The following is an 18742-nucleotide window of genomic DNA, read 5'->3' as shown; positions in this document are numbered from 1 at the left end:
ACAATTCCAAAAATAGCAATACAAACGTAATTATTTAATTTGCCTTCAGTGTATCTAGTTAAATGTAGTTGGCAACTTGGCTTTTTAAAAATATTATTAGCTAGAATAGAGCCTAGACTAAATTCTAGCTTAAAATCCGTATTATAGTCATGTCCAGCAAATAGTATAGACCATAGCTTAGACTATAGTTCTCATTATAGTCTAGTATATAAATCAGACTTTAGTCTAGTTTATAGTTCAGATAATAGTCTTGTCTATAGTTCAGACTATAGTTTATAGTTAGAATAAAGTCTGGTCTGTATAATATACTATAGTCTAGTCTGTAGTTTAGACTATAGTCTAGTTTATAGCTTAGATTGTTCTCTATAGTCCAGTGTAGTCTATATATTAAACTATAGTGTAATTAGACTTTAGTCTAGTCTATAGTTCAGACAATAGTCTTGTCTATAGTTCAGACTATAGTTTATAGTTAGAATAAAGTCTGGTCTTTATAATATATTATAGTCTAGTCTGTAGTTTAGACTATAGTCTAGTTTATAGCTTAGATTGTTCTCTATATAGTCCAGTGTAGTCTATATATTAAACTATAGTGTAATTTATAGTTAAAAGTTTAGACTAGAGTTTAGTCTATAGTTTAGACTGTAGTCTAGTCTATAGTTTAGTCTATAGTCTATTCTATAGTTCAGACTATAGTCTAGTCTATAGTTTAGTCTATAGTTTAGACTATAGTCTAGTCTATAGTTAAGACTATAATGTAGTCTATAGTCTAGTCTATAGTTTAGACTATCAACTAGTCCATAGTTTAACTATTGACTATTCTATAGTTTTAACTATAGTCAGTCCATATTTTAGATTATAATGTAGTATATAGTTTAGACTATAGTCTAGTCTATTGTTTAGACTATTATCTAGTCTATAGTGCAAAAATAGTCTAGTCTAGACTTTTATAGTATAAACTATAGACTAAACTATAGTCTAAACTATAGACTACATTATAGTCTGTACTATAGACTAGACAATAGTTTAGACTATAGTTTAGTCTATAGTTTAGACTATAAACCAGACTAAACCATAGACTATACAACGGGACCGCAACTAGGTGGACCCATGTGAGCCACTCATGTTTGATTGAGTGGCTGCCCTTCTTACCTAAACCTAGACTATAGACTAGTCTATAGGTTAGACTATAGTCTAGTCTATAGTTTAGACTATAGTCTAGTCTATAGTTTAAACTATAGTCTATAGTTAAGACTATAAACTATAGTTTATAATCTAAACTACTTTAGACTATAGTGTAGTCTATAGTTTGGACTATAATTTAGACTACAGTGTAGTCTATAAGTTAAACTATAGTGTAGTCTTTAGTTTAGACTATAGCCTATTCTATAGTGTAGGCTATAGACCAGTCTATAGTTTAGCCTATTGCCAAGTTTCAGTTAAGACTATAGCCTGGTTTATAGTTTCGATTATAATGTTGTCTATAGTTTAGATTAAGATTAGGTTAGTCTATAGTTCAGACTCTATAGTTTAGATCTAGTATAGTCTATAGTTTAGACTATAGAATAGTCTATAATTTAGACAGTAGTTTTGACTATAGTCTAGTCTAGTTTAGACTTTAGTCAGGTGTAGAGTTTAGACTGTAGTCTACGCTATAGTTTTGATTATGGTCTATTCTACAGACTAGAGTCTAATCTATAGTTTATACTATAGTCCGGTCTATAGTTCAAATTATAGTTTGGTCTATAGTTTAGATTATAGTGTAGTCTATAGTTTAGTCTATAGATTATAGTCTAGTCTACAGATTAGACAAAAGTCAAGTCTATAGTTTACATAATAGTATTTTCTATAGTTTGGACTTTAGTCTATATTTTAGACTATAGTCTAGTTTATATTCTAGTCAACAGTTTAGATATAGCCCAGTCTATAACATAGGCAATATTCTAGTCTATAGTGTAGACTATAGTCTAGTCTAGACAATAGTCTAGTGTATAGTTTAGACTACAGTTTAGACTATAGTCTAGTCTATAGTTTAGACTATAGTCTAATCTATAGTTTTGACTATAGTCTAGTCTAGTCTATAGTTTAGACTATAGTCTAATCTATAGTTTGGACAGCTGTTGTATATAAGCTCCTGCCTTTTCATTTCACTCCGACATTCATTCTTAATGGAATATGTAAAAAATTGCATTTCAAAATGAAATTTAACAAATAGTAAATACTTCAGAATTATTTTTGTTTTAAATATAAATAAATTGACTTATTAGTTTATAAAAGGAACAATGTTAATGTAAATTTAGTAACAATGTTTTACAAAGTATAAAAGATTCATTAATTACCAGAAAAATATTGAACATTTGACATTATTCAGTATTCAGTCAGTGATATCAATATAAAATTATCAAACAAATAGCATTTAAAATCTTTTTTATTTTACTCAATACCAGACAATCTTAGTGTGGACTATAGTCTATAATTTACACTATAATCTGGACTACTTACTGCCAGGATTATAGTGTAAATTTTAGTCTGTATCTCTTCAATAGTTTAAAAAACGTTTACTATAAAAATTTCATTTCGGCTTTACAAAAACTATACAAAATTATTTGAAAATAAGATTTCTTTTCATTAAAAATTTTTCTACTTCATTTAAATCAGGTCTAAACTCAAATAATCACGTGTTGAAATGTTAAAATATAAAATAAATCTTTCAAAATTTGCAACCGCTTTCGTTAGGTGTGTCGAATATTTTTGTTTTATCAGCTAAAGTAATTAGGTAATTTATTAAATTTCAACTATATTGTTAATAAAACTACTTTGTAGTTTTAGCTATTGTTGTGGTTGAGGCTGAGGTGTTTGTTGTTGTTGTTGTGCTTGCTGTGGTGCTTTGAAGTTTTGCAGCAGCTGTTGCAGGCGCAGCTGCGGTTGTTTGAATTGTAGTAGTCGCTGGTTTTATTGTTGGTTTTTGTATGGTAGTTGAGCTAATGGGTTTTTCATTTGTGGTAACTAAAGTAGTTTTGGCAATTTTTGTGGTTGGCACATTGATAGGGGCTGCAGTGTTAGTGGTGGTGGATGATGATGTAGTTGCAGCTAAAGGTTTTGAAGTTTGTATAGTTGTTTTATCTTGTTGTATTGTTGATGTTAAAGGTTTTGTAGTTGTGGTTACTGTGGAAGCTAAGGGGGATTTTGCTGCACTTTGTGTGGTTGTTGTCACACTTATTGTTGTTGTATCTAAAGGTTTTGCAGTTTGTGTTGGTGTTTTATCTTGTGTTATTGTTGATGTTAAGGGTTTTGTAGTTGTGGTTACTGTAGAAGTTATGGGAGTTTTGCTTGTACTTTGTGCAGTTGTTGCTACAGTTTTTGCAGTTGTAGTTATGGGGGTTTTGCCTGATGTTTGTACGGTTGAAGTGGCTGAAGTTAAAGGTTTTGTAGTTATAGCTGCTGGGCTAGTTGTGGGAGATTTTCCTACATTTTGTATAGTTGTAGTTGCCGTGGTTGAAACTAAAGGTTTTGTAGTTGTAGCTGCTGTGGATGGTATGTTGGTTTTTACTACACTTTGTATAGTGTTAGCTGTATCAGCTGCTGTGGAAGTTGTTTTGGATTTTCCTACACTTTGTACAGTTGTAGCTGTAGTGGCTGAAAGTGTTGGTTTTGCTACACTTGTAGTTAAAGTAGTAGGTTTTGTTACAGCTGCTATAGTTTGTGGTTTTGTGGCTAATGTTGCAGCTGTTGTGCTGGCTATGGGTTGTGGTTTTGTGGCAGAAGTTGTAGCAATTGTGGTATTGATTGCTGATGTTGTGTTGCTAGTATGAGTTTGTGGTTTTGTAGTTGTAGTAAGTTTTGCAGCTGAATCTGACTTTGTCGTTGCAGTTAGTGAGGAAGACACTGCCACTGTTGTGGGTGTTTGTGGCTTGGTAGTAGTGGTGGGAGTTTTGACTGCTGTTGTAGAAGTTTGTGAAGTTATTGCTGCAGTGCTAGTGACTGGAGTTTGTGGTTTACATAAAGAAGTTACTGTGGCTGTTGTAGGAGTTTGTGGTTTGGTGGTGGCATCGTTAGTTTTTGTAGATGTAATAGAACTAAACGCTGTTAATGGTTTTGCGACTTCCGCGGCAGTTGTAGTTTGTTGCTTTGCTGTCACAGAGGCTGCCGTTTGCACAGTTTGTGGCTTAACTTGTGACGTTGCAGTATAAGCTGTAGCAGCTGTAATTGTTGTTTGATTTGTCGTAGTTGTTGCAGTACTTGTAGTCATGTTATTATTACTATTCACTACAATTGTTGTAGTTTTAATATTTGCTGTAGCTAATGTAGCTGAAGTTGTCGTTTTAATGGCAGCCATTGTTTTATTTATAGTTTCTACATTTGATTTTGTAGCTGGAGCTGTTGTAAACGCTGTGGAAGTAGGCATTGGTTTCGTTATACAGTTGGCCACACTTGTCGCAGTGCTGGCCGAAGTTTGTGGTTTTGTAGCTGTTGCTGTCGCCGCTGTAGTTGGTTTACTTATAGAAGAGACTGTGGGTTTTGTAGCCGTTGTAGTGACAGAAGGCAACATTGTCACCGCAAAAGTAGTGCTAGTGGGTACACTACTGCTGCTACTGGCAATGCTGGCCATAGTTGTGCTAACAGCTGGTTTTGTACTTACTATATCTGTGATCGTGGGCTTAGTTGTGGTGGTAGCGAAAGTGGTTAAACTCTTCAATTCCCGACCACTTTCGGCTGTACCCGCCACAACACGTTTTGCCGCCGCTGTCGTTGTGGTTGTAACAGTTTTAGATTGTTGTGTATTGGTAGTTGTTGTGCAGGGCCCAGTACTAGTGGGCAACACTATAGTGGCAGTTACTTTGGTTATTTTATCATTAAAATCGTTTGATTTTAATGTAGCCGCCTTTTCATTGAGAAAAGAGACTACACTATCATTGGGTCTTAGTTCGGCCTGTATTAAAGGCTGTTTGCTGGGACTCTTCTCGGGGGGTGCTTTAACATTGTCCGCCGGTTTACTAGCTTTTAATATACTCGGACCAGGCAGGCGCGAAGAAACTGTGGCTGTTTTGATGGGCACCACAGCAGCGTAATCGTTTTTCTAATCATCCAAATATAGTAAAATATGAAATTAAATATTAATAAATATAAAATTTTTACTTACGCTTCCTTTAGCTTCTAGTTTGGCCTCCCCACCAGTTGCTGCCGCACTCATGCCATTTATATTGGAAGTAGCTGTAGCGGTAATAGCATGATCGCCAGCTTGCTTAGGCGCAAACGTAGACGTAGATGCAGTAACTCGCTCTCAGAGTTGCATCATATCTTTTTGTGTTTCACCAGCAGCAATGCCATCACCACCACCACTACCGCCATTACTACCTCTTACATAAGTATCGGCATTATCGTCATAGGGTATTACCTCTGTGGTTATGCCCTCCATTAAACTATGCATATTTTCATTTTGATAACGTTCTGGATATAAATTACAACAGGGTCTACCCGCCGGACCCCATTCTTCTGTGGGTTTTAGCAGATAAACAATACGATCTTTAATGCCTAAGTGAGCGGGCCCACTATAGATTTGCTTAAAAGCCACCAAAAATATGACTAGAACAGGTAATAGACCAATTATCCAGCCGACAGCATCGGCCCATAAGGGATAAACGTAGGGACCATAAGTAGCGGGTTTGTATTCCACCCAATTGAAGAACAATATGAACTGAAATAACAGAGGAAAAGTAATACATATATAAATTTGAGGAACCAATTTTAATCCTTTTTCTTCAATCTATAGTCTAGACTTCCGTCTATATATAGTTAATATTTTAGTGATCTATAGTTAAGGATGTATAATCTAGTCTAAAGTCTAGTCTAAAGTCTAGTCTATAGTCTAGTCTAAAGTCTAGTCTAAAGTCTAGTCTATAGTCTAGCCTGAAGTATAGTATAAAGTCTAGTCTAAAGTCTAGTCTATAGTCTAGTCTATAGTCTAGTCTATAGTCTAGTCTATAGTCTTGTATATAGTCTAGTCTATAGTCTAGTCTATAATCTAGTCTATAGTATAGTCTATAGTCTAGCCTAAAGTCTAGTCTAAAGTCTAGTCTAAAGTCTAGTCTATAGTCTAGTCTATAGTCTAGTCTATAGTCTAGTCTATAGTCTAGTCTAGTCTATAGTCTAGTCTATAGTCTAGTCTATAGTCTAGTCTATAGTCTAGTCTATAGTCTAGTCTATAGTCTAGTCTATAGTCTAGTCTATAGTCTAGTCTATAGTCTAGTCTATAGTCTAGTCTATAGTCTAGTCTATAGTCTAGTCTATAGTCTAGTCTATAGTCTAGTCTATAGTCTAGTCTATAGTCTAGTCTATAGTCTAGTCTATAGTCTAGTCTATAGTCTAGTCTATAGTCTAGTCTATAGTCTAGTCTATAGTCTAGTCTATAGTCTAGTCTATAGTCTAGTCTATAGTCTAGTCTATAGTCTAGTCTATAGTCTAGTCTATAGTCTAGTCTATAGTCTAGTCTATAGTCTAGTCTATAGTCTAGTCTATAGTCTAGTCTATAGTCTAGTCTATAGTCTAGTCTATAGTCTAGTCTATAGTCTAGTCTATAGTCTAGTCTATAGTCTAGTCTATAGTCTAGTCTATAGTCAAGTCTATAGTCTAGTCTATAGTCTAGTCTATAGTCTAGTCTATAGCCTGGTCTATAGTCTAGTCTATAGTCTAGTCTATAGTCTAGTCTATAGTCTAGTCTATAGTCTAGTCTATAGTCTAGTCTATAGTATAGTCTATAGTCTAGTCTATAGTCTAGTCTATAGTCTAGTCTATAGTCTAGTCTATATTCTATTCTATAGTCTAGTCTATAGTATAGTCTATAGTCTAGCCTATAGTCTAGATAGAGTCCAGTCTATAGTCTAGTCTAGTCTAGTCATAGTCTAGTCTATAGTCTAGTCTATAGTCTAGTCTATAGTCTAGTCTATAGTCTAGTCTATAGTCTAGTCTATAGTCTAGTCTAGTCTATAGTCTGGTCTATAGTCTAGTCTATAGTCTAGTCTATAGTCTAGTCTATAGTCTAGTCTAGTCTAGTATAGTCTAGTCTAGTCTATAGTCTAGTCTATAGTCTAGTCTATAGTCTAGTCTATAGTCTAGTCTATAGTCTAGTCTATAGTCTAGTCTATAGTCTAGTCTATAGTCTAGTCTATAGTCTAGTCTATAGTCTAGTCTATAGTCTAGTCTATAGTCTAGTCTATAGTCTAGTCTATAGTCTAGTCTATAGTCTAGTCTATAGTCTAGTCTATAGTCTAGTCTAGTCTAGTCTATAGTTTAGTCTAGTCTATAGTCTAATCTAGTCTATAGTCTAGTCTATAGTCTAGTCTATAGTCTAGTCTATAGTCTAGTCTATAGTCTGGTCTATAGTCTAGTCTATAGTCTAGTCTATAGTCTAGTCTATAGTCTAGTCTATAGTCTAGTCTATAGTCTAGTCTATAGTCTAGTCTATAGTCTAGTCTATAGTCTAGTCTATAGTCTAGTCTATAGTCTAGTCTATAGTCTAGTCTATAGTCTAGTCTATAGTCTAGTCTATAGTCTAGTCTATAGTCTAGTCTATAGTCTAGTCTATAGTCTAGTCTATAGTCTTGTCTATAGTCTAGTCTATAGTCTAGTCTATAGTCTAGTCTATAGTCTAGTCTATAGTCTAGTCTATAGTCTAGTCTATAGTCTAGTCTATAGTCTAGTCTATAGTCTAGTCTATAGTATAGTCTATAGTCTAGTCTATGGTCTAGTCTATAGTCTAGTCTATAGTCTAGTCTATAGTCTAGTCTTTAGTCTAGTCTATAGTCTAGTCTATAGTCTAGTCTATAGTCTAGTCTATAGTCTAGTCTATAGTCTACTCTATAGTCTAGTCTATAGTCTAGTCTATGGTCTAGTCTATAATCTAGTCTATAGTCTAGTCTATAGCCTAGTCTATAGTCTAGTCTATAGTCTAGTCTATAGTCTAGTCTATGGTCTAGTCCATGGTCTAGTCTATGGTCTAGTCTATAGTCTAGTCTATAGTTTAGTCTAGTCTATAGTCTATAGTCATAGTCTAGTCTATAGTCTAGTCTATAGTCTAGTCTATAGTTTAGTCTATAGTCTAGTCTATAGTCTAGTCTAGTCTATAGTCTAGTCTAGTCTATAGTCTAGTCTAGTCTATAGTCTAGTCTAGTTTAGTCTAGTCTATAGTCTAGTCTAGTCTAGTTTAGTCTAGTCTATAGTCTAGTCTATAGTCTAGTCTATAGTCTAGTCTATAGTTTAGTCTATAGTCTAGTCTATAGTCTAGTCTATAGTCTAGTCTATAGTCTAGTCTATAGTCTAGTCTATAGTCTAGTCTATAGTCTAGTCTATAGTCTAGTCTATAGTCTAGTCTATAGTCTAGTCTATAGTTTAGTCTATAGTCTAGTCTATAGTCTAGTCTATAGTTTAGTCTAGTCTATAGTCTAATCTAGTCTAGTCTATGGTCTAGTCTATAGTCTAGTCTATGGTTTAGTCTATAGTCTAGTCTATAGTCTAGTCTATAGTCATATCTATAGTCTAGTCTATAGTCTAATATATAGTATAATCTACAGTTTTAATATTATTTATCGTTTTAACTTACCAATAAAGTAGCCGGTGTTATAAAACGCCACATTATAGACCAAAACCAGATCCATGTCTTTGAACGTTTACCAATCATACCTTGTATATCGTTCAAAAAACGCTGAGAACCATAAATCCAAGCGATTAGAACACACTCGGATATGGCGATTAATAAAACAGACCAATTGGCAGCATATTTATCCATTAACTGTAACCAATACATGCCACTCTATATAATAAGAGAAAATATTGAAAATCGAAAACAGGTTCTCAAAAATATTAAAGTTATTTCCGAACTTACATTTGTGGTAAAACCCAAGCCACCTATATAACCAAAAATACCCACAAAAAGCACAACCCAAGTTTTATATTGTCTTAAATTCGGAAATTTATCCAAAATGGCAGTTGTAACGGTTTCCATTAAAGCAAACTGTAAAAAAGGAACAATTTAAAACGATTTTTTTAAGGAATTCAGAACACACTTACCTGTGAGTCCAAACCCAAAGTTAAGAGCATAACAAAAAATAATACCGACCAAACGGGTGATACCGGCAGACGTGTTACCACTTCGGGATATACGATAAAGGCTAAACCGGCACCTTGATCTACCACCTTTTTCACCTCTACATCTAGTTCGTGGGCCAGAAAGCCAATTATGGAAAATATAACCAAACCGGCAAAGAAAGAGGTGGCTATATTGCAAAAAGCCACTATTAAAGAATCTCTGAAAGTTTTTGTTTTCGAAAAAATTATTATTAAAAGAGATTTCATTTTTGCATCAATGTTTCGGAACCTACTTGTAACAATTATTGGAAAATTTATTATAAGAAGATAAGGTTATCAAACCACCCCAGGCTGGACTTAAGGCAAAAAAGATTTGTACTGCGGCATCACCCCAGACCTTAGAAAGAACGTAAGTGATAAAGTTATTCCTATATTGTTTTATTTTTTAAGATCTTTACCTGGGCATTAGCTAATTGCTTCCAATCTGGTGTTAAATAAAATAAAATGCCCGTACCGGCTCCTGGTAGAGTTACACCTCTAAAAAATAATATGACTAAGACCACATATGGGAAGAGAGCTGTAAAGTATACGACTTTGCCTGAAGATTGCACACCTTTGCAGAGGCATAAGAAAACAATGACCCAAGCACAAAGTAGACAAGCGGCTAGGGAAAGTTTTACTCCACCAGTTTCTTCAATGCCCGAGGATAAGCCCAGAACATAATTGCTATTAAATGAAATACAATTTTAAGAAGATTACGATATTTTTAAGGATAATATTTTGAAAATGTTGGGGATTAACTATTGTAAAGTTTAATATAGTAGTTCAACTCTGAAAATTTGATTCGATTTGACCAAATTTGAAATATCTAAAACATTTTTCAACTTACGTAAAATATTCTTCCGCTGGCGGCTTTTTTAAGGCATGTAAGGCCATTTCCGTTATATTATGTTCCTCGGCATAAGTGGCATTGTAACATGTCCTCAGATAGTAAGTTCCATTTATAGAAATACATTCATCACTCAGTTCGTAGGAGAAACAATCTGCAAGAAAAAGAAAAGAAAGAATCTTCTTAGAGAAATTCAATTGAATTTATATATTTCACGAAGAAGAAATCGTTCCAGTAGAACTAATTGGGCCTTTGAAGTCTAAACAGACTGTAGTCTTTTATGACTATAGTCTTTCATATAGTCCAGTCAATAGTTTATTCTCCAGTTTAGTCCATAATCTGTAGTCTACACTATAGTATATTCTGTAGTTCGGACTATAGTGTATTCTAAAATCCAGAACCACATTCTATTTTAAAGTTCAGGCCAGTATCTATTCTAAAGTCCAGACTATAGTCCATTCTAAAGCACAGACTATAATGTATTCTAAAGTCCAAACTACAGTCTATTTTAAAGTCCGGACTATATCCTATAGTCTAGTCTATTGTCTAGTCTATAGTCTAGTCTATAGTCTAGTCTATAGTCTAGTCTAGTCTAGTCTAGTCTATAGTCTAGTCTATAGTCTAGTCTATAGTCTAGTCTATAGTCTAGTCTATAGTCTAGTCTATAGTCTAGTCTATAGTCTAGTCTATAGTCTAGTCTATAGTCTAGTCTATAGTCTAGTCTATAGTCTAGTCTATAGTCTAGTCTATAGTCTAGTCTATAGTCTAGTCTATAGTCTAGTCTATAGTCTAGTCTATAGTCTAGTCTAGTCTAGTCTATAGTCTAGTCTATAGTCTAGTCTATAGTCTAGTCTATAGTCTAGTCTATAGTCTAGTCTATAGTCTAGTCTATAGTCTAGTCTATAGTCTAGTCTATAGTCTAGTCTATAGTCTAGTCTATAGTCTAGTCTATAGTCTAGTCTATAGTCTAGTCTATAGTCTAGTCTATAGTCTAGTCTATAGTCTAGTCTATAGTCTAGTCTATAGTCTAGTCTATAGTCTAGTCTATAGTCTAGTCTATAGTCTAGTCTATAGTCTAGTCTATAGTCTAGTCTATAGTCTAGTCTATAGTCTAGTCTATAGTCTAGTCTATAGTCTAGTCTATAGTCTAGTCTATAGTCTAGTCTATAGTCTAGTCTATAGTCTAGTCTATAGTCTAGTCTATAGTCTAGTCTATAGTCTAGTCTATAGTCTAGTCTATAGTCTAGTCTATAATCTAGTCTATAATCTAGTCTATAGTCTAGTCTATAGTCTAGTCTATAGTCTAGTCTAGTCTAGTCTAGTCTATAGTCTAGTCTATAGTCTAGTCTATAGTCTAGTCTATAGTCTAGTCTATAGTCTAGTCTATAGTCTAGTCTATAGTCTAGTCTATAGTCTAGTCTATAGTCTAGTCTATAGTCTAGTCTATAGTCTAGTCTATAGTCTAGTCTATAGTCTAGTCTATAGTCTAGTCTATAGTCTAGTCTATAGTCTAGTCTATAGTCTAGTCTATAGTCTAGTCTATAGTCTAGTCTATAGTCTAGTCTATAGTCTAGTCTATAGTCTAGTCTATAGTCTAGTCTATAATCCAGTCTATAATCTAGTCTATAGTCTAGTCTATAGTCTAGTCTATAGTCCAGTCTATAGTCTAGTCTATAGTCAAGTCTATAGTCTAGTCTATAGTCTATAATCTAGTTTAATCTATAGTCTAGTCTATAGTCTATAATCTAGTTTAATCTATAGTCTAGTCTATAGTCTAGTCTATAGTCTAGTCTATAGTCTAGTCTATAGTCTAGTCTATAGTCTAGTCTATAGTCTAGTCTATAGTCTAGTCTATAGTCTAGTCTATAGTCTAGTCTATAGTCTAGTCTATAGTCTAGTCTATAGTCTAGTCTATAGTCTAGTCTATAGTCTAGTCTATAGTCTAGTCTATAGTCTAGTCTATAGTCTAGTCTATAGTCTAGTCTATAGTCTAGTCTATAGTCTAGTCTATAGTCTAGTCTATAGTCTAGTCTATAGTCTAGTCTATAGTCTAGTCTATAGTCTAGTCTAGTCTATAGTCTAGTCTATAGTCTAGTCTATAGTCTAGTCTATAGTCTAGTCTATAGTCTAGTCTATAGTCTAGTCTATAGTCTAGTCTATAGTCTAGTCTATAGTCTAGTCTATAGTCTAGTCTATAGTCTAGTCTATAGTCTAGTCTATAGTCTAGTCTATAGTCTAGTCTATAGTCTAGTCTATAGTCTAGTCTATAGTCTAGTCTATAGTCTATCTATAGTCTAGTCTATAGTCTAGTCTATAGTCTAGTCTATAGTCTAGTCTATAGTCTAGTCTATAGTCTAGTCTATAGTCTAGTCTATAGTCTAGTCTATAGTCTAGTCTATAGTCTAGTCTATAGTCTAGTCTATAGGTCTAGTCTATAGTCTAGTCTATAGTCTAGTCTATAGTCTAGTCTATAGTCTAGTCTATAGTCTAGTCTATAGTCTAGTCTATAGTCTAGTCTATAGTCTAGTCTATAGTCTAGTCTATAGTCTAGTCTATAGTCTAGTCTATAGTCTAGTCTATAGTCTAGTCTATAGTCTAGTCTATAGTCTAGTCTATAGTCTAGTCTATAGTCTGTCTATAGTCTAGTCTATAGTCTAGTCTATAGTCTAGTCTATAGTCTAGTCTATAGTCTAGTCTATAGTCTAGTCTATAGTCTAGTCTATAGTCTAGTCTATAGTCTAGTCTATAGTCTAGTCTAGTCTAGTCTATAGTCTAGTCTATAGTCTAGTCTATAGTCTAGTCTATAGTCTAGTCTATAGTCTAGTCTATAGTCTAGTCTATAGTCTAGTCTATAGTCTAGTCTATAGTCTAGTCTATAGTCTAGTCTATAGTCTAGTCTATAGTCTAGTCTATAGTCTAGTCTATAGTCTATCTATAGTCTAGTCTATAGTCTAGTCTATAGTCTAGTCTATAGTCTAGTCTATAGTCTAGTCTATAGTCTAGTCTATAGTCTAGTCTATAGTCTAGTCTATAGTCTAGTCTATAGTCTAGTCTATAGTCTAGTCTATAGTCTAGTCTATAGTCTAGTCTATAGTCTAGTCTATAGTCTAGTCTATAGTCTAGTCTATAGTCTAGTCATAGTCTAGTCTATAGTCTAGTCTATAAGTCTAGCTATAGTCTAGTCTATAGTCTAGTCTATAGTCTAGTCTAATAGTCTAGTCTATAGTCTAGTCATAGTCTAGTCTATTAGTCTAGTCTATAGTCTAGTCTATAGTCTAGTCTATTAGTTAATGTCTATAGTCTAGTCTATAGTCTAGTCTATAGTCTAGTCTATAGTCTAGTCTATATAGTCTATAGTCTAGTCGTATATCTTAGTCATAGTCTAGTCTATAGTCTAGTCTATAGTCTGTCTATAGTCTAGTCTATAGTCTAGTCTATAGTCCTAGTCTATAGTAGTCTATAGTCTAGTCTATAGTCTAGTCTATAGTACTAGTCTATAGTCTAGTCTATAGTCTAGTCTAGTCTATAATCTAGTCTATAGTCTAGTCTATAGTCTAGTCTATAGTCTAGTCTATAGTCTAGTCTATAGTCTAGTCTATATGTCTAGTCTAGTCTATAGTCTAGTCTATAGTCTAGTCTATAGTCTAGTCTATAGTCTAGTCTATAGTCTAGTCTATAGTCTAGTCTATAGTCTAGTCTATAGTCTAGTCTATAGTCTAGTCTATAGTCTAGTCTATAGTCTAGTCTATAGTCTAGTCTATAGTCTAGTCTATAGTCTAGTCTATAGTCTAGTCTATAGTCTAGTCTATAGTCTAGTCTATAGTCTAGTCTATAGTCTAGTCTATAGTCTAGTCTATAGTCTAGTCTATAGTCTAGTCTATAGTCTAGTCTATAGTCTAGTCTATAATCTAGTCTATAGTCAGTCTATAGTCTAGTCTAGTCTATAGTCTAGTCTAGTCTAGTCTATAGTCTAGTCTATAGTCTAGTCTATAGTCTAGTCTATAGTCTAGTCTATAGTCTAGTCTATAGTCTAGTCCTATAGTCTAGTCTATAATCTAGTCTATAGTCTAGTCTATAGTCTAGTCTATAGTCTAGTCTATAGTCTCAGTCTATAGTCTAGTCTATAGTCTAGTCTATAGTCTAGTCCTATAGTCTATACTATAGTCTATAATCTAGTCTATAGTCTAGTCTATAGTCTAGTCTATAGTCCAGTCTATAGTCTAGTCTATAGTCTAGTCTATAGTCTAGTCTATAGTCTAGTCTATAGTCTAGTCTATAGTCTAGTCTATAGTCTAGTCTATAGTCTAGTCTATAGTCTAGTCTTTAGTCTAGTCTATAGTCTAGTCTATAGTCTAGTCTATAGTCTAATCTATAGTCTAGTCTATAGTCTAGTCTATAGTTCAGGCTGAAGTGTAGACTTAGTTTACAGACTGTTATTGGACCAGTCCATAGTGTATTCCATAGTCCACACTACACACTAGTGTGTAGTTCAGACTATAGTGAAATCTATATAACAGACTATAGATTTGGCTATAGTGCAGACTATAGTCAATTCTATAGTGCAGACTATTGTCTAAATAGTTTATTATAGTTAAAATTTAATTTAATTTTTAAATAAAACTTAATTATCTTATTTATGTACGATTCATATATAGTTTTAATTAATTTTTACAACTTTATTTAAATAGCCTGTCAGCTGCACTCAGTCATACATACATTTATCCTTTATTCTTATCACAAATTAAGACTTTAATCTAATATTTATACACTACATGTGTATGTATACATATACATACATATCATTTAAAATTGACCCAAATATTCTTAAGTATTTTAATTATGTTCAACTTAATTGTTTTGTGTTTAGAGAGATAAAATAATAATAATTCTATTTGGAGAAAACAAATAACAAAATAAAACAGTTCAAAAGATATTAAACTGTAAAAGGACCTCCAAACAATTGAGACTTAATGTTACATATCATTTGAAAGTGTTATTGCATCACCCGGTTTTGTGCAGAATTTCCGTAAACAAAAAAAGCTTTTAGTTGTTTTCATATAGAAGTATGAAAGAGTAACAAACAAACGTTTTCATTTATATTTACAAACATACATATGTATATATCTGTATATAAACATATATAGTATTTAACAAAACCAAAACTCATCTAACACCTTCAATGCTATTACAACAATACAACTAAATATAGTTGTAAAAACTTATTAAGAGATAGAGAGAGAGCGATAGAGATGTGAGACTGAGAGTCAATTAGAATTACAGTTATATTAAAAAAAAAACAATATATACTAAACATTCTGTTAAGTTCAACAAGGTGCCATTGTATTTGATGTATGTATATGTGTATGTGGGTGTTAGTAAGTATCCTTTCACTAATACTGTTGTATAAGGTAAATAAAATAAATGTCTGTAGTAAATAAACTACATGATTATCAATAAGTTTTTTTGTATATACAGAGATGGGGAAGTGTGGCCACTCATAGTATTTATGTACCAAAAAAGTATAGTTTATAATCTAGCTTGCAGTTTAGTATATAGTCAAGTCTATAGTCTAGTTTATAGTCTATATTCTAGCCTATAGGCTAGTCTACAGTCTAGCATATAGTTTAGTCTATAGTCTAGTCTATGGTCTAGTCTATGGTCTAGTCTATAGTCTAGTCTATAGTCTAGTCTATAGTCTAGTCTATAGTCTAGTCTGTAGTCTAGTCTATAGTCTAGTCTATAGTCTAGTCTATAGTCTATAGTCTAGTCTATAGTCTATAGTCTAGTCTATAGTCTAGTCTATAGTCTAGTCTATAGTCTAGTCTATAGTCTAGTCTATAGTCTAGTCTATAGTCTAGTCTATAGTCTAGTCTATAGTCTAGTCTATAGTCTAGTCTATAGTCTAGTCTATAGTCTAGTCTATAGTCTAGTCTATAGTCTAGCCTATAGTCTAGTCTATAGTCTAGTCTATAGTTTAGTCTATAGTCTAATCTATAGTCAGGTCTATAGTCTAGTCTATAGTCTAGTATATAGTCTAGTATATAGTCTAGTCTATAGTCTAGTCTATAGTCTAGTCTATAGTCTAGTCTTTTATCTAGTCTATAGTCTAGTCTATAGTTTAGCCTATAGTCTAGTCTATAGTCTAGTCTATAGTTTAGTCTATAGTCTAATCTATAGTCAGGTCTATAGTCTAGTCTATAGTCTAGTCTATAGTCTAGCCTATAGTCTAATCTATAGTCTAGTCTATAGTCTAGTCTATAGTCTAGTCTATAGTCTAGTCTATAGTCTAGTCTACAGTTTAGTCTACAGTTTAGTCTATAGTCTAATCTATAGTCAGGTCTATAGTCTAGTCTATAGTCTAGTCTATAGTCTAGTCTATAGTCTAGCCTATAGTCTACTCTATAGTCTACTCTATAGTCTACTCTATAGTCTAGTCTATAGTCTAGTCTATAGTCTAGTCTATAGTCTAGTCTATAGTCTAGTCTATAGTCTAGTCTATAGTCTAGTCTATAGTCCTAGTCTATAGTCTAGTCTATAGTCTAGTTAGTCTATAGTAGTCTATAGTCTAGTCTATAGTCTAGTCTATAGTCTAGTCTATAGTCTAGTCTATAGTCTAGTCTATAGTCTAGTCTATAGTCTAGTCTATAGTCTAGTCTATAGTCTAGTCTATAGTCTAGTCTATAGTCTAGTCTAGTCTAGTCTATAGTCTAGTCTATAGTCTAGTCTATAGTCTAGTCTATAGTCTAGTCTATAGTCCTAGTCTATAGTCTAGTCTATAGTCTAGTCTATAGTCTAGTCTATAGTCCTAGTCTATAGTCTAGTCTATAGTCTAGTCTATAGTCTAGTCTATAGTCAAGTCTAGCCTATAGTTTAGTCTATAGTCTAGTATATAGTCTAGTCTATAGTCTAGTCTATAGTCTAGTCTATAGTCTAGTCTATAGTCTAGTCTATAGTCTAGTCTATAGTCTAGTCTATAGTCTAGTCTATAGTCTAGTCTATAGTCTAGTCTATAGTTTAGTCTATAGTCTAGTCTATAGTCTAGTCTATAGTCTAGTCTATAGTCTAGTCTATAGTCCTAGTCCATAGTCTAGTCTATAGTCTAGTCTATAGTCTTATCTATAGTCTAGTCTATAGTCTAGCCTATAATCTAGTCTATAGTCTAGTCTATAGTCTAGTCTATAGTCTAGTCTATAGTCTAGTCTATAGTCTAGTCTATAGTTTAGTCTATAGTCTAGTCTATAGTTTAGTCTATACTATAGACTAGTATAGACTATAGCCCAGATTATAGTTTAGGATATAGTCTAGTCTATAGCCCAGAATATAGTTTAATATATAGGTCTGTAGTTTGGACTAAACGAGTCTTAGTACAGCCTATACGATTAAATCTAAATCCCTTTATAGCTCACAAGCATTGCTGGGTATTCCTATGTATTTGTGTATGTGTGATTACGTCCATATTGATTGGGAACATAAAAATATTTCGTGGCCACAAAAGGATAATAAAATGAGATAAAATTCCTTAACAAGGTTGCCATAAAACTATTATATACACATACATACTAGATATCGTTTGTTGTCTAAAAAAAGTGACCTAAATTCCAATAATAACAAAACTATTTAGACATTATTAAAGGTTTAGAATATTTTTTAAAATTTATTTATAAAATATTTTTTAAAGCTTTATTTAGCCTTTTAAATAATTGAAATCATCTTTTAATTTAAGTGAAAACATATTTTCCCGAAAAAAGACACAAAACTTAAACTTTGCCAATTAAAACATTTTTGCTGGTTTTTAATTTAATGAGATTTTAATTTGCAGGAAAAAAATATTGTATATAATTTTTTTAAGAAATGAAGAAAAAATGAACAAGCGAAAAATTTTATGAAAAGAAACCATAAATTTGAACAAAACAGCAACACATTTGATATCTTTTCATAATTATCTACATTTAACATCATTATCTGAATCTTGTGTTGAAACTAAAAACGCTTTTGTGTGTTTTCTATACAGCCATTTTTGTGTGTATGTGTGTCTTAATTTCCGTTTATTAATTTTTTTCTTGTTTATTTTTTTTTTGCTGCTGTATAAATTTCTTCATATTTCATCTCATTTAAAGTTCATTGTTTTATACTTTTTTAACCCTTTCATTTAGGCATTAGTTTGGAAGGTTGGTTGTTTTTCACTTGAATCTAAAATTTAAGGGTCGAATATTAAATTACTTGGTTATATATGTACACATACATACATACATAGAAACAAAATAACTTGGCTGTATATTCATAAATCCTTTATTTTACTAGAAATCATTATGATGTAGTTGACGATAATGATGATAATGATTCATTATAAGAAGGCTTTTTCTAAACAACATTTTGGTTAACAATGAAAAGCTACTTAAACCCTTTAATACAAAATTCTTTGCAACTACTTAATAATGTACAGTGGTTTGGATATAAATAAATTTAAAAGATTGCGAAACTAACTTACTAACTAACTACTAACTAACTAACTAACTAACTAACTAACTAACTAACTAACTAACTAACTAACTAACTAATAACTAACTAACTAACTAACTACTAACTAACTAACTAACTAACTAACTAACTAACTAACTAACTAACTAACTAACTAACTAACTAACTACTACTAACTAACTAACTAACTAACTAACTAACTAACTAACTAACTAACTAACTAACTAACTAACTAACTAACTAACTAACTAACTAACTAACTAACTAACTAACTAACTAACTAACTAACTAACTAAC

The 18742-nt window shown here is 32.6% G+C and overlaps 2 protein-coding genes across 3 annotated transcripts in view; both read right to left on the bottom strand.

The window, feature by feature from the left end:
* Nucleotides 1-2016: 2016 nt before the first annotated feature.
* LOC119609903 (mucin-5AC-like) lies at nt 2017-5271 on the bottom strand. The gene is made up of 2 exons (XM_037964932.1): nt 5138-5271; nt 2017-5074 (listed from the first exon to the last, which is right to left on the bottom strand). The coding sequence occupies exons 1-2, from the start codon at nt 5186-5188 to the stop codon at nt 2810-2812; spliced, it is 2316 nt and encodes a 771-aa protein (XP_037820860.1). The 5' UTR covers nt 5189-5271; the 3' UTR covers nt 2017-2809.
* The window catches only part of LOC119609905 (sodium- and chloride-dependent glycine transporter 1), a 129021-nt gene continuing 115529 nt past the window's right edge, over nt 5251-18742 (bottom strand). For both annotated transcript variants that reach the window (XM_037964935.1, XM_037964934.1), the window contains exons 5-11: nt 9968-10121; nt 9537-9804; nt 9372-9475; nt 9061-9298; nt 8876-9004; nt 8594-8803; nt 5251-5692 (exon numbers count right to left, since the gene is read on the bottom strand). In XM_037964935.1, coding sequence (XP_037820863.1) covers nt 5279-5692; nt 8594-8803; nt 8876-9004; nt 9061-9298; nt 9372-9475; nt 9537-9804; nt 9968-10121 — 1517 coding nt within the window. In that variant the 3' untranslated portion in view covers nt 5251-5278. The remainder of the gene's footprint in view (nt 5693-8593; nt 8804-8875; nt 9005-9060; nt 9299-9371; nt 9476-9536; nt 9805-9967; nt 10122-18742) is intronic.

Source organism: Lucilia sericata, unplaced genomic scaffold, assembly GCF_015586225.1.
Source record: "Lucilia sericata isolate MDLA Ls3-8-SP2 unplaced genomic scaffold, ASM1558622v1 Contig001083F_arrow, whole genome shotgun sequence".
Lineage (NCBI taxonomy): Eukaryota > Metazoa > Arthropoda > Insecta > Diptera > Calliphoridae > Lucilia > Lucilia sericata.
Note: the sequence above shows the minus strand (reverse complement) of the source record. Positions and strands in the feature narration are given on the sequence as shown.

Coding starts and splice junctions, on each gene's coding strand:
- LOC119609903 (XM_037964932.1), bottom strand. CDS start 5,188: ATGAGTGCGGCAGCAACTGGTGGGGAGGCCAAACTAGAAGCTAAAGGA. Junction 5,075..5,137: donor AACTAGAAGCTAAAGGAAGC/GTAAGTAAAAAT, acceptor TTGGATGATTAG/AAAAACGATTACGCTGCTGT.